General features: G+C 37.7%; 1 protein-coding gene and 1 non-coding gene across 2 annotated transcripts in view; one reads left to right on the top strand and one right to left on the bottom strand.

Annotated features, from left to right (window-relative positions):
- Positions 1 to 14970, top strand: part of LOC144365071 (uncharacterized) — a 91165-nt gene that overhangs the window by 16129 nt on the left and 60066 nt on the right. The window contains 2 exon segments of the mRNA XM_078015862.1: positions 7710 to 7835; positions 8509 to 8553. Of these exon segments, the coding sequence (XP_077871988.1) occupies positions 7710 to 7835; positions 8509 to 8553 (171 nt within the window).
- Positions 5782 to 5885, bottom strand: LOC144365243 (U6 spliceosomal RNA). Its single transcript, XR_013423566.1, has one exon. It is a non-coding gene; the product is annotated as a U6 spliceosomal RNA (small nuclear RNA).

Raw genomic sequence — 14970 nt, 5'->3', positions numbered from 1 at the left:
AAACTAACTAATACAATATGGTATCATATAACTCTGTAGTTTCAGATTGTAAAGGGTGGAGCATGAGGGAAATGCTCAAGACTGGCTGGAGACAATAAAGAACTTCACGCTCCTGGCTCATTTTTACTATTTTCATTTATCTGAATCCCCTTCACCTTTCCCCTCTGCAAATCTGAGAGCTTTCAACATCCCTTCAAGACTCTGTGTCAGGCCGGGCAATGGAGGCTGAGACTGGAGAATCACGAATTCAAAGGCCAGCCTCAGCAAAGGCCAGGCGAGGCACTAAGACCCTGTCTTTTTTTTTTTTTTTTTTTAGAATTTTAATATTTATTTTTTAGTTATCGGCGGATGCAACATCTTTGTTTGTATGTGGTGCTGAGGATCAAACCGGGCCGCACGCATGCCAGGCGAGTGGGCTACCGCTTGAGCCACATCCCCAGCCCCTAGACCCTGTCTTTAAATAAAATACAAAATAGGGCTGAAGATGTGGGTCAGTGGTCCAGTGCCCCTGAGTTCAATCCCTGGTACCCACCCGCCGACACACACAAAGACTCTCTGCCAGGGCTGGGGAAATAGCTCAGCAGCAGAATGCTTACCTGATGACATAAAAGCAAAAACCAAAAAACTGTGCACCAACTTTCCCTTCTCTGTGGAACGTTACCTACTACCTTGCACTTCAGTGCTTCCTCCGACATCACTAGACCTTCCTCAATACAGTCTCTGAAGCACCAGCAGTGTGCCTGATGCAAAGAAGACACCAAAAGAATGATGAGCAACTGTTCACTCAGGAAAAAAATGACAGTCTGGTGAAAGAAAGGAAAATATGTAACACACAGTATGCAAGGTTAAGCATGTAAAGAATTGTTGATTGGAGAGTAAGAAGAATCCAAATAGCAACGAGTGCTAAAAGAAAAAAAAAAGGTGGGGGGAAATAAGATACTGGAAGGACAAAGGAAAAGAAAGATGAAAGGGATAATTTCACTCAAAATATAGTATTTTTCAAAGAAAGCTATCATGGTAAAAAAGGCAGAGAAAAATTAGATTAAGACTTTGTGAAATTAATGGCAGAAAAAAATTACAACTGGTAAAGTGATCAGGTTTATTATGTATTTGATGCATTCTATCCAATGCTAGATCTAAAAAGAATTTGTGATCACACATTTGTATTAGTTGATAGATCCATCATAGCATTAAATCAATGCCTCAAATCTCCTGTAAGAATAACCTAAATGTAGTTCTTGTTGATAAATAGCTCCTGTTTTTAGGAAAGAAACTGTTAGAATATAAACCCAAAATTTCATTGCATGCTTTTTATATGTAAAAAAAATAAAAATAAAAATACTTGTTTCCACTGCATTTGCTGGGGGTGGGGGGCGGTGCAGAGGGCCTGGAGTTTGAGCCCAGGGGTTCTTTAGTATGTCCTCAGTCCTTTTCTTTTTTTAAATCTTGAGACAGGGTCTCACTAAGTTGTTGAGGGTCTCCCTAAGTTGCCTAGGCTGGCCTGGAATTTGCAATGCTCCTATCTCAGCCTTCCAAGTCACTGGGAATACAGGCATGAATCCCCATGCCCAACTCTCAGTGCATACATTTTTAAAAATTCAATCTATTTCATACAAAATAGATTAAACTGCTAGGAGGATAGGGTCCATCTGTAACATCAATGATGCAGATGGCTGACACGAGAGGATGGCAAGTTTGAGGTTGCTTTGGTGGCTTAGTGAGAACATTTTCAAAGAATTATTTAAAAAGCTGGGAATGACCATGCATGGTGGTGCATGTCTATAATTCAAGGCTAAGGAAGGAGGATTGCAAGTTCAAAGCCAGCTTCAGCAACTTAGTGAGACCCTGTCTCAAAATGAAAAAGAGAGCTGGAGATGAGTTCAGGGGTTAAGCACCCCTGGGTTCAATCATTCCTGATACCAAAATAATAACAAAACAAACAAACAAAATGGGGCAAGTGCTGTGGTTTTTATTTACCATGGTAAAAAAAAAATAAAGGCAAGAAAGGCAAGTGAGGTGTAGGTATACGTACAAATCTGAAATTTTCTAATTTTGGACTAACAACAAAATCATCATCCCACATTATGGTGTTGTGTTATCATGAATATAAGGGGGATGTGGACATGCAAAATGATTTAGAATTACATACTGATTTTCCAGGAGACAAATCTTTTACTTTTTACTTTTTTTTTTTTTTGAGACTGATTCTTACTAAGTTATTTAGGGCCTAAGTTACAAAGGCTGGTCTTGAACTTGCAATCCTCCTGTCTCAGCATCCAGAGTTGCTGGGATTACCGCTGTGTGCCACAGCACCAGGAACTTTTTAATTTTTGAGAAAAATATTTATCCAATCATTTCTTGGGTATCTATGTACTTTGTTTGATATCATCACTCTTGTTTTCACTTAGTTATTCTAGAAGTTAGCCAGGCTAGATGAAATCTCACAGATTAGTAAAAAGGAATCAAAGATGTGGGTCAGTCTTTTAGTTACTAGAGCTGGCAACATGCCAATTTAGAAGCTGTGAGATCTAAAGAGGAAGAGAAACTGGCTTATTAGAAAGTCCCAGGTCATTAGAAGGGTCATTAGAAAGTCCAGACCGGAAAAGTCTTGAGAAAAGTCCAGAGAACACAGAAGTACAGGTTGGGTTATGCTTTTTTTTTTTTTTTTTTTAAGAAAGAGGTGGGAGAGAGAGAGAATTTTTAATATTTATTTTTTAGTTTTTGGCGGACACAACATCTTTGTTTGTATGTGGTGTTGAGGATCGAACCTGGGCCGCACGCATGCCAGGCGAGCGCGCTACCGCTTGAACCACATCCCCAACCCTTGAGTTACCCTTATCAAAAATGCTTGGGTGGGGTAAGGTGGGGCATGCCTGTAATCCTAGCTGTTTGGGAGGCTGAGGAAGGAGGATTACAAATTCAAGGTCTGCCTCATCAACTAAATGAAGCCCTAAGCAACTCTGTCTCAAAATAAAAAATAAAAAGGGCTGGGGATGTAGCTCAGTGGTTAAGTCCCCCTGGTTCAATCCCTGGTTAAAAAAAAAAAAAAAGAAAGAAAGAAATGCTTGGGCCAGAAATATAATGGATTTTGGATTTTTTTAAAAATTTTGAAATATGTGTACATATGATCATAGAATCAATGGGGAAGAGAGCCAAGTCAAAACATGAAACTTATTTCTGTTTCATATATACCTTATTCATACAGCCTGAAGGTAATTTTATATAATATTTGAATTGTACCTGTGTTTTCACTGTGACTCATCATATGAAATCAGGTATGGAATTTTCCACTTGTGTTGACACTCAAAAACTTTTGAATTTTGGATAATTTCTAATTTCAGATTTTGGGATTAAGGATGCTCAACTTGCATGAATTGTAATTCCTGATGGTTTTCTGGTTCTTGATTTTAATCTTCTGCATCACTTAAAAAAGATTCTTGTCTTTAGAGTCTTTGAAATGTCTCATAATTACATTGAAAAGCCATCTTCTTTTCCTCCCCTTAACTCAATTTGATTGAAATTCTATTATTTCTAACTCAAAGTGCCTTAATTAAAATTGCAGCTAATGAAAAAAAAATTTCTTTCTTTATTTCCTTATTGATTTATTTATTATGATGTGGATTGAATCCAGGCTTCATGCCTAATAGGCAAATGCTCTACCACTGAATTCCATCCCCAGCTCCTTGTTGCTATTTAAGTACCAGGAAAGAAATAGGAACAACCCTGATATATACCTGAAAAAGTAAAATTACTGCAGCTATCAAATTATTATTTATTATTGACAGGTTAACAAGGAAAATTATCCACATTATCTTGTGCTAAAATTTAATCAAATCTTTTTTTTTTTTTTTTGTACTAGGAATTGAAACTAGGGTTGCTTTATCAGGAGTTACATTCCCAATCGTCGTCTTCTTCTTTTAATTTTGTGATTCTCCTGCTTCAGTATTCTGAGTCACTGGAATTACAGGTGTGTACCAGCACACTTGGCTGAATAAAAAATTTTATGCTTCCTCTCAGGTATAAAGAAAATAATAAAATAGTAAAAATAGTAAAATAGTCTTATTCCTGCATCCAGGAGGAGGTTGATGTGAAGAAGACCATCTATGGAAGGCCAAATGGGTCTTTTTCAGATCTCTCAGCTTGATGTGGAGAAAGAACATTGGACATTGATCCAAGACTGAAGCTTGAATTCTGGCTAGATCACTTACTACCTCTGCACCTTAGATTACTTACTTGATTATATATATATATATATATATATATATATATATATATATATATATATATATATATATATATTTTTTTTTCCGTAAATGTTGCATGAGAATGATGAAGACTTCTTTGTATTTCAGTAAGAACTACTTGGTTCTTCTGGGGCTCATCATCTTCAGGATCATGCTTTGTGTGTGGCTTTTGCTCCACCAGCTTCCGTGGCCTTGATGACTTCATAAAAACAGGGAAAGGAAAATTTATAAACAGTGGCCATGGAGAATAATGTTTCCTAGAATTTCAACTCTGAACTTGCTTTTAGTTCAGTGTTATTGCCATCCTGTGGATTTCTTGGGAAATGAAACTCAGGACGAGAAGAGGAGAATTGCATCAACTGCTACTGAAAGGAATGCCGACTGTCACCGTGAGCGCCCTCTTCTGACATCTTGAGGAACAGTCTGTCGTTGCCTTCTGGTTTGAAAAGATGAATGTGGAATCCACTAATTCTCCCTTTTCCCCAATTTAAAAAAATAAAAACAGATGCACAAATAATTTGAATTTCAAGGATGACAAGAATTAAATCTAGGAAGATAATTTAAGGTCTCCTCTGACTCCCAATCTAACGTATTTCCTATTTACATGATTTCCTATTTACATGATTTTTCCCTTCCATTTTCTGTCATTTTTTTTTTTGACAGTACTGTACTAGGTGATAGTAAAAGGGGCTGTCCCTATTTGCTGAAGACTCCATGAGAATTTCCACCTTTGTGTATTTCTCATATTTCCTGAAACATCTGTCTACTTTGAAGAAATTGTGCAAACCTCTTTCTTCTGGGTTCAATTTAAGTCCCACCTTAAAAAGGCTTCTGAGCCTTTTAGGCCAAAGTGGCTCATGATCCTCTTTGGGGGTCTCATATCATCAGTTTATGTAAGTTATTTAGGCCCGTTTACTGTTATTTTTTTTTAAGAGAGAGAGAGAGAGATATATACTTTTTTTAATTCTTATTTTTTAGTTTTCGGCGGATACAACATCTTTGTTTGTATGTGGTGCTGAGGATCGAACCCGGGCCGCACGCATGCCAGGCGAGTGTGCTACTGCTTGAGCCACATCCCCAGCCCCTACTGTTATGTCTTTAGGTAGACTATGATCTCTTTGAAATAGAACCATGTCTTAATTACATTACTAAGTACTTGAATTCTCAAAGTATACAAGATTAATCCCCATTTATTGATGCATTGCAGGCATCTCTGCTTTCTTTTCCCCTTTTGTCATGTTTCCATGTCTCCAAGTAAGCACAAGCAACATCAACAGCAGCAATGGCTATGATCTATTTTATGTGGTATCAGATCTTTGCATTTTGGTTCTGATTTTCACTTGTGGAAACCTGCTTTATCATTCTGTGCAAGCATGTATGTGTTGAGTCTATGTCTTGTGTTTGATTCCCCCATCACTTTCTTTTGTGGAGAATTTATGTGTATTCTTTGGGATCTGTGTTGAAGTTGTTTTTCTCTACAGAAGATTTTCTTTTTGCTTCTTACACACAAATGAAAACGTCCCTTTGTTTATTTATTTTTAATGTTAAATGCTTCATGAATTTGCATGTCATTCTTGCACAGGGCCTATGCTAATCTCTGTGTAATTTCAATTTTAGTATAGGTGCTGCCCATGTGAGCACCAAAGGCTTAACTTTAGGTTTTTTATTTATTTTTTGGACCAGGTATTGAATCCAGGGGGCTTTTAAACACTGAGTCAAATCCCCAGGCCTTTTTAATTTTACATTTTGAGATGGGGTCTTCCTAAATTGTTTAGGGCTTCACTAATTTGCTGAGGCTGATTTTGAATGAGCGATCCTCCTGCCACAGCCTTTTAAACTCTCTGAGCATTCATCAGTTGTCTGGCTGAAGGCATCACTTTAAAACAAATTTCTGGCTTGAGGTTTTGGGGACTAAATCTTGCAAACATATTTAAAGGTTGGTTTGTGGTTATAAATTTTCAGTGGAGATGATTTTTCTTCTTTTTCCTCATTTGCAATGTCGAAAGCTATAGTAAATTTGTGGTCCCCCAATCTGAGAAGGAATATGTTTAGTTAGGTTGTAGTTCACCCTTATAGTGAGGGTGTAGCTTTTATGTATTCCAGGTTTATTCGTATGTACTGAAGCAGTTTCCATTAATTAGTTTCCAGTTTGACTCAAACTTTTATATGAGTCCAACTTGAGTGGCTACTTGGCTTCTGTCTGTTCTTTGTCCTAAGGCTATACAAATGGATGCTCAAGATTATCCTGGATTGGCAGAAACCCTTAGGGCAGAGCCCAATATCAGGCTTTACTTTCTCCTTCGGGCTTAGTTTTACTTTATTTTGTTAAATCTCTGAGCATTTCCTTTGATTTTTACTAATTCAGCCATGCACTTAACACTATATATATATATATTTTTAAACTGTTTTTATCTAGAATCCTCAGTTCTTTAAATTGGGATGGTGGTTCTTAATGGATACAATGGTCACCCATTTAAACTTTTCAGATTAATTTTAGAATTTGTAAATTTTATGGAAAAAAATTGTATGAGGATAATTTTGAATTAGAATTTCACTGAATTTATAGAAGAATTCAAGGAGAATTAATATTTTTGCAATATTTATTTTCTCAATTTTAAAACTGACTTATAATTCTACTTGTTTTACATCGTCATTAAGTCCTTCAGTAATATTTATGACATTTTCTTTTAAAGTTCTTACACTGAGATTTTGTGAACAGGGTTTAACTTTCCATTTTCTATTAATTACTGCTGCTTAAATAACTAACACATACATAGTATTTAGTATGCACCAAGCATTATTTTAAATCCTTCAGTAATCTTTTTTTTCTGGTGAACTTGTTTTTTTTTTTTTTTTTAAAGAGAGAGCGAGAGAGAGTAGTAGAGAGAGAGAGAATTTTTAATATTTATTTTTTAGTTTTTGGCGAACACAACAACATCATTGTTTGTATGTGGTGCTGATGATCAAACCCGGGCCGCACGCCTGACAGGTGAGGGCGCTACTGCTTGAGCCATATCCCCAGCCCCGGTGAACTTATGTATCAATTTACAATCACCTATAATTATTGACTCTTTTCTTTCCAATTTTAGTGCTTTTCGTATATTCAGGCTTTTTTTTTTTTTTTAACTCATCACTCATCTATTTGGATCTGCTCTTTAGTGAAATCATTATTTCCCCGTGTGGTTTGTGAATTTTTTTTTTTTTTTTTTTGCCAAGGATTGAACCCAGGGGTGCTTAATCACTGGGCCCCATCCTCAGCCCTTTTTTGTATTTTATTTAGAAACAGGCTCTCGCTCAGTTGCTCAGGGCCTCGCTTAAATTGCTGAGACTGCTTTTAAACCCGCGATCCTTGCCCCGCAGCCTCTGGGAGCCTGGGATTGCAGGCTCGCCCCACCGCAGCAGGCTGGACCTTTTTTTGATCACGGTTTCTGTCTGTATTTGAGATTCCTCTTTCCCGGCCTCCAGGGTTGGAGAGAAGATCTACTCCGTACAGAAACTTCTGGAGCAGGAGGGAAGGCCGGCCACCTGGAACACCGCCTTCGTTGCTTCTTTGAACCAGTTATTTATACTAACTTCTCTGAACGGAAGCAGGTGCAGCGCTGCTGTTTACGAGGGTGCCTGTTTCTGTTTGCGTGGGGGGTGTGGAACAGGGCCGGCCTGCCTGACTGCTCGCCTTCCGTCTGTCAACAGTCACCTCATGATTGTGCTTGGCTCCCTACTCCTCTTTATTTCCCTTAATTATGAGTTAGAAGAGTCTTAAGAACGACTCTCACCCACATGGGTCATCTTATCTGGTTTCTGTGTTCTTAGATGTCTTTCCACAGTTGAATCTTGCCAGACTTTTATTGTTTGGACCTATAGAAACATTTTTTGGGGGGGTATTCTAATGACATTCCTATTTTTTCCCCATATGGTTAATAATTTAGACTCTTTTTTTTTTTCCAGTACTGGGGATAGAACCGGGATCCTAACACATGCTATACCACTTAGCTATACCCCCACCCAGATAATTAATTTTTTATTTTAAATTCATCCTCAAAAAATCCATGTGAGATTTCTAATCATTACCATTATATAAAATTTTCAAATACATAGTGATTGTCTACCATGTCCTAAGCACTCTTCTAGGCATTTGGGGTATATTAGTGAGCAAAATAGATAAAGATGTCTGATAAAGAAGCAGTCTAGCTGCTTCTCTCCAGCTGATCAAACTGCATGAAGTTCATTTCTCTTTTTTCCCATCTTTCCCCTATTTCTTATGTAGGCAGACAGCCAAATCCAGCCAGCTGGAATCCAGGCAGAGTCTCTGGTAACATGACCTTAAGTTACCTTCAAATAAGTCAGTAGAAAATACCCACTGTTCTTTGCTCACTCTGTTTTTCTAGAGAGAGATCAGGAACAGGTCCCTGTTGCTGATTGAGCTGAGAGACAACTAAAGATAACTGAGCTTCATTCAAGGAAATGAAGAGCTGAGATACTCCTCTTGGTGGTCTCAAGGATATGTGCGGAGGTACTTCACAGCCTACCCCTCAACAAGCAGCTACACTTGTAGGCTCATTTGAAGTCAGGTCTATTGTTCCAGTAGAGTCACCAGGGATCCCATGCACCCAAGTCATCTGTTTCCTGGCAAGACTGTTCAGGGCATGAGACAGGATGGGGAACCTTTCCAGAGTATCCTTAATGGTGCAAAATGTAGTTGAAGCTAGGTTACAATGGAAGGGGAGCAAAAGACTTTTAAGAAAGGATTCTTAGAAAACAGAGTGAGATTTGGTGGCTTTAGATGTCATTAAAATAGTCATTTAGATATGTCTGTAATCCCAGTGATTTAAGAGTTTGAAGCAGGAAGATCACAAGTTCAAAGCCAGCCATAGCAATTTAGAGAGGCCCCAAACAACTTAGTGAGACCCTGTCTCAAATTCAAAACAAACTGGCTGGGAATATGGTTCAGTAGCTAAGAACCACTGGGTTCAATCCCTGGTACCAAAAAAAAAAAAAAAAAAAGTCATCCAAGATCCTGCCACTCCGACTGTTGCCTCATGGTTCCTGTTTGAAGAGATTATGAAAAGAACAGTACACAAAAGAAAAGCACACTTCAGAGCCTGGTGCAGGCATATGCCTTTTTCCCAGCTACTAGAGAGGCTAAGGCAGGAAGGCCGAAGGATCACTTGTTTGCTGGAGACTGAAGCCAGGTTGGGTAACACAGTGAAACCCTGTCTCAGAGAAGGGGAAAAGAAAGTAAACTTCAATGGAATTGCGTTTGAACTTAAAATCAAAGTCAGGATGGAAAAAAAGTTTCCTGTTTTCTGGCAAGACTGTTCAGGGCATGAGACAGGATGGGGAACTTTTTCAGAGTATCCTTTTATTTATTTAATTTTTTATTTTTTTAATTGGTTGTTCAAAACATTACAAAGCTCATGATATATCATCTTTCATACATTTGACTCACTTGGGTTATGAACTCCCATTTTCACTCCAAATACAAATTGCAGAATCACATCGGTTACACACTCATATTTTTACATAATGGCATACTAGTGACTGTTGTATTCTGCTACCTTTCCTATCCCCTACTATCCCCCCTCCTCTCCCCTCCCATCTTCCCTCTCTACCTCATCTGCTGTTGTTCAATTCTCCAGAGTATCCTTAATGGAGCAAAATGTAGTTGAAGCTAGGTTACAATGGAAGAGGAGCAAAAGTCTTTTAAGGAAGTGTTCTTAGAAAATAGAGTAAGATTTGGTGGCTTTGGCCAAAAGCTTTCCTAGCATATGTAAGCCCTGAGTTTAATCCCCAACATTTAAAAAAACAAAACAGAAAATATAAGGACCAAACTTCGAACATGAGGTGAAAACCACTTTGACATAATTTCCTGTGATAATTCCATAATTGCCCCATGTACTTGGCACCTGTTTCTGATTTTATTTTTTCATTATTATTATTATTGGTACTGGGGATTGAACCAATTCCCCAAGGGCACTTTACCACTGAACTACACTGCAAAACTTTTTTTATTTTTTATTTTTAGACAGGGTCTCACTAAATTGCTGAAGCTATCCTTGAACTTGTGATCCACCTGTCTCAGCCTCCTGAATTGCTGGGATTACAGGCATGTTCCACCATGCCTTGCTATTTATTTATTTATGATACTGGGGATTGAACCCAGGGGTGCTTAACCACTGAATCATATCCTTAGCTTTTTTAAATTTTATTTTGAGACAGGGATCAATGAGTTGTTTAGGGACTCACTAAATTGCTGAGGCTGGCCTTGAACTTTCAATCTTCTTTCCTCAGCCTCTAGAGTTGCTGGAATTATACGCCTCAACCATCTGGTCCAGCTAGTCACCTTTTTTGTGTGACATTACTTAATTATTCTGTTTCTCTCTCAAGAATATTGACAAATCCATTATTGTTCACATGTATGGTTCACATAAACCGTACACTTTTTTCTCTCCTCAACTTTCCTCTTATTTTCTGTCTCTCTTCTACTTCTTTTTTGACTCTATGTGAAAAAAATCATTCAATTGGTTGTGCATTATTTCCTTAGGTTTTCTGATATTTATTAACTCTTTTTCAACTTGTATTTAGTGCAAGTGACAATCAATATATATGCAACATTTCAATAAGTTAAATGTGTTTATGGAAAATTTCCATTGTAATGGAAATTATCTGGGTAAGTACTGGGTATTGCAGTACTATATGAACAGGATTGCAATACCAAGGCCTAAGTGAAGGCTCCAAGTCTATTTCTGTCTTGAGAAGACTGAACACAAGGAGATACTTGAGTGTGTGTGTGTGTGTGTGTGTGTGTGTATTTTGTGGTTGAACCCAGGAGTGCTCTACCACTGAGTTATATCCCTAACCCTTTTTATTTACTTCTTTTTTATTTTGAGACAGTGTCTTGCTAAATTGCCAAGTTTGTGATACTCTTGATTCAGCATCCTTAGTTACTGCCATTACAGGTGTGTGCCACTTTGTCTGGCCTTGCCTATTTCTTGGTCTAATAGAATGATGGAGAGAAGAGATAATCAGTCTGACAGATGTGGTGGTACATGCCTCTAATCCCAGTGACTCAGGATTATAGTGACTTCTATCAGGATAGAAGGATTGCAATGTCAAGGCCAGTCTCAGCAATTTAGTGAGACCCTGTTTCATAAAATATAAAGGACTGGGGATGTAGCTCAGGGATAGAGCTCCCTGGGTTCAGTCTTCAGTACCACATAGCTCCTTTCCCCTTACACCTCCCCCCGCCCCCCCCCCAAAAAAAAAAAAAGAGAATAAGAGAATAGCCAGTCTGCCTCAAGGAAATAAACCCAGCTGGATTTTTTTTTTTTTTTTTTTTTTTTTTTTTTTTTTTTAGGAAATAGATAACAAGAGAGTGTATTGTGCATGGATTCTGAAAGAGCAAATATACTGCTTACATTTGTTGTAGTTAATATCCTAAGACCTTTGGTTCTGAGCAGGCAGATTAGTGAATACTTCTTTCTTCTTTCCTGAGAGAGAGCAGAAGAGGAGATAGAGGACTGGAAACGTGGAATAAAGGACAAAATTTGGGGCTGGGGTTGTGGCTCAGTGGTAGAGCGCTTGCCTAGCACATGCAAGGCCCTGGGTTGCCGCAGTCTGGCTGGGCACAGAATCACGAGCCACCACACACTTTGTAGATTCAAACAGCAACTCTTTATTCCTTTATTTCTGGGGAAATTCACGTTCTGCCGCAAAATTCACATACTCCACCAGGCTTTGAATCCCAAATACTTTCTGAATTCCACGAGAACTCAGGCAGCAGGATACGCCCTATTCCCAGCAGGAATAACCTTAAATTTGGAACCGCCCTAAACCCAGATTGTTCTAAACCCAAGGAGGGGGATACTCCCTAAAACCTGATCCACCCTAATCCAGTAGGATCCTCCTTAAACCCGGATCCACCCTGGTCCTAGAGCAGGGTCACCTTTCTCAAACATACATGCAATGTTACTTAAAATGTCCATTTTCACGAGTCCTTCCTCTAAGCAACATGGGGTACGCTGGCAAGGAAATTTTGATGCGTCATTCCTACTTGGCAATGGCTCTCAGCATCTCCCCCCTTCTGATTAATTAAACAACAAGCAATGTGGTTTAAGGACCGTGCCTGGTAGGTTGTCCAATTCAACATATGGTTCTTACCGGTCATGGGAAAAACTGACCTCTAGGCGTCAGCCTCCTGTCTTAGGTTGATACCACTGCAATTGGATCATACCCCTCACTGACTACCGGTCCAGCATACAGCCATACTTGTGGATAGGCCTATGCGCCAGTGGGGGGGTGAGGTTCTTGCCTCACCTCTGTTGGCCCCCAAATTTAGTCTTGGTGCCAGTGGGGGAATTGGGTTCTTTGCCTCACCCCTGTTGGCCCCCAAAGTTTAGACCATCACTAGCAGAAGGGAGGAGGATACAGAAATGCCACGACACCAAGCCAATTGATGGCTCCTTTGGAAAAATTGCATCACTGGTGACACCATCAGCAACGATATGCCAGCAGTACCACAATTCACTGCACCAGACGATAGTTCACAATGCATACAAGTGATATATAGTCCAGGCAAGTTCTACAGGCAGTTCAAAGCAGAAGAGTCTATCAATATGTCCATTTCCTCCCAAAGTAAATCGAGTCCTTGATTGAGCATTACTTGTTGAGTTATATTCATTGATGCATCAGTTTATACAGTTTACTGTGATAGCTATCATAGAAGCTGTAGTTTGGTTTTATCTTAGTCTTCACCGGCACTGGGATGGAGGTGGGAATTCTGGCAAAGATGCTAAAGAGACATTATCCTGAACAGAATTATTAAATATAATGAAAAGGAAAGGTGAAAGTAAACAAACAGATCTGTTAACCTCTTTTAAAAACAATCCTTAACAGCTGTTTACCTAATTTAAATTAAACCATTTAAATCACGTGAATAATAAAAAAAATTCGGATCCATTTTTTCATGAGCGCTCCTTATATATGAAATATGGACATACACACATACAGACATACAACACAAAAGTGTGCACACATAACATACAACACATAAGACAATAGTAAAGGCCTTGTAGCTTTACCTAGGTGAAATCTCCATTGCAATGTTTAAAAACTTCACAGTCAAAAAATAAAACTGATCAGAAAAACATTAACCTAGGTTTGTATGAGCTCAAAAATAAATAAAGGTATTGTGTCCAACTACAACTGAAAAATAAATAAAAAAGGACAAAATTATATGAAGAAGGATATACATGCCTCTCTCTTTATTAATTATCCATTGCAAAGCCTTTGTTCTTTAGTTAACACAACAAACCTAAAATTTACAATTAAAAATACCACCAAAGAAAAAAAACAAAAAAACAACAACAACAACAAAAATACCACCAAAGGAAAAATTCCTTCTATAAATTGTTTTAAAGAAAAAATCTTGTATTTAAAAATTAAAATTCTGAAGCAATAAATTTCAAGATACTCTGCACTCGAGTGTCATCTTCTGCTCATCTTATTTAGGCCCAGTTTGATTCAATTTTCCTTTTTTTGCAACTAAGTTTGAGTCATCTTTTACTTGAGTATTATAGGTCCTTGAATCTACAAAGTTGAAAAATATTCTCCTGCTTTCTACCCATAGCTTCTTACATTTACCATTTTCTGAAGAATAAAAAGGATAATTGCCATAAAAATATTATTTTAAAGATACCTCTGTACTTAAGTTTAGAAAACTTGCCTGGAGCAATAACACTCAATGAAAAAAAGAAATAGGCCTTCATTATTATTGCCAATCACAGATGTAGGAAAATGGAAAAAGAAAAACAAACAAAAAGAAAAAATAAAAAGGAAAAAAAATGCTGTTTCCATCTTAGACTGTCAGTTAATTTCTACCAGATTGTCCATAGTCTGTAAATTATAAACTTAATATAATCTATATACTCTTTCAGAGAGTATAATGCAACAGTATCTTTAAAATTTTATAAACACTGTATATGGTTTAATTAAGGATTTTTCTTGGGCTGGGGATGTGGCTCAAGTGGTAGCGTGCTCGCCTGGCATGCGTGCAGCCTGGGTTCCATCCTCAGCACCACATACAAACAAAGATCTTGTGTCCGCCGATAACTAAAAGAAATAAATATTAAAATTCTCCCTCTCTCTTAAAAAAAAAAAGGATTTTTCTTCCCATATGAGAGACTTCAGAATTTCCATTTTCTTTTTGAACCTTATTTTCCTAGCATCGTCCTAGGAAGTGGAGTATGAGTTCTCAACAGTATTTTTTAATGCAAGATAGGGCTAAACAAATTTAGCTTTCTTTCAAAGTATCATGCTTCTCTTTCTATATAACTTTAACCCCAGCAGAAGGCCCAAAAACTTTTAGTGAAATATTACAGTGTTTATCACTGGCATCTCCTATAGGTTTTTTCCCCACCCAAGTTTTATTGACGTATAATTGACAAATCAAAATTGTGTATTTTACTATACACAATGTGACTTGATTTGTATATAATTGTGAAATGATTACCATAATCAAGCTAATCAACATATCCATCACTTCACATAATCATCTCTTGGTGTGTGTGTGAGGGTTGTGTATGGGTGGTGATAACATTTAAGATCTACTAGCAATTTTCAATTATACAATATGTTTTATTGTATAAGATATAACTAAGCATAGTTGCCATATTATACAACAGAGCTATAAAACTTATTCCTCTAACTGAAATATTTACTCTTTGATCAA

The sequence above is a fragment of the Ictidomys tridecemlineatus genome, chromosome 6 (genome assembly GCF_052094955.1).
Source record: "Ictidomys tridecemlineatus isolate mIctTri1 chromosome 6, mIctTri1.hap1, whole genome shotgun sequence".
In the NCBI taxonomy this organism is placed as follows: Eukaryota; Metazoa; Chordata; class Mammalia; order Rodentia; family Sciuridae; genus Ictidomys; species Ictidomys tridecemlineatus.
Note: the sequence above shows the minus strand (reverse complement) of the source record. Positions and strands in the feature narration are given on the sequence as shown.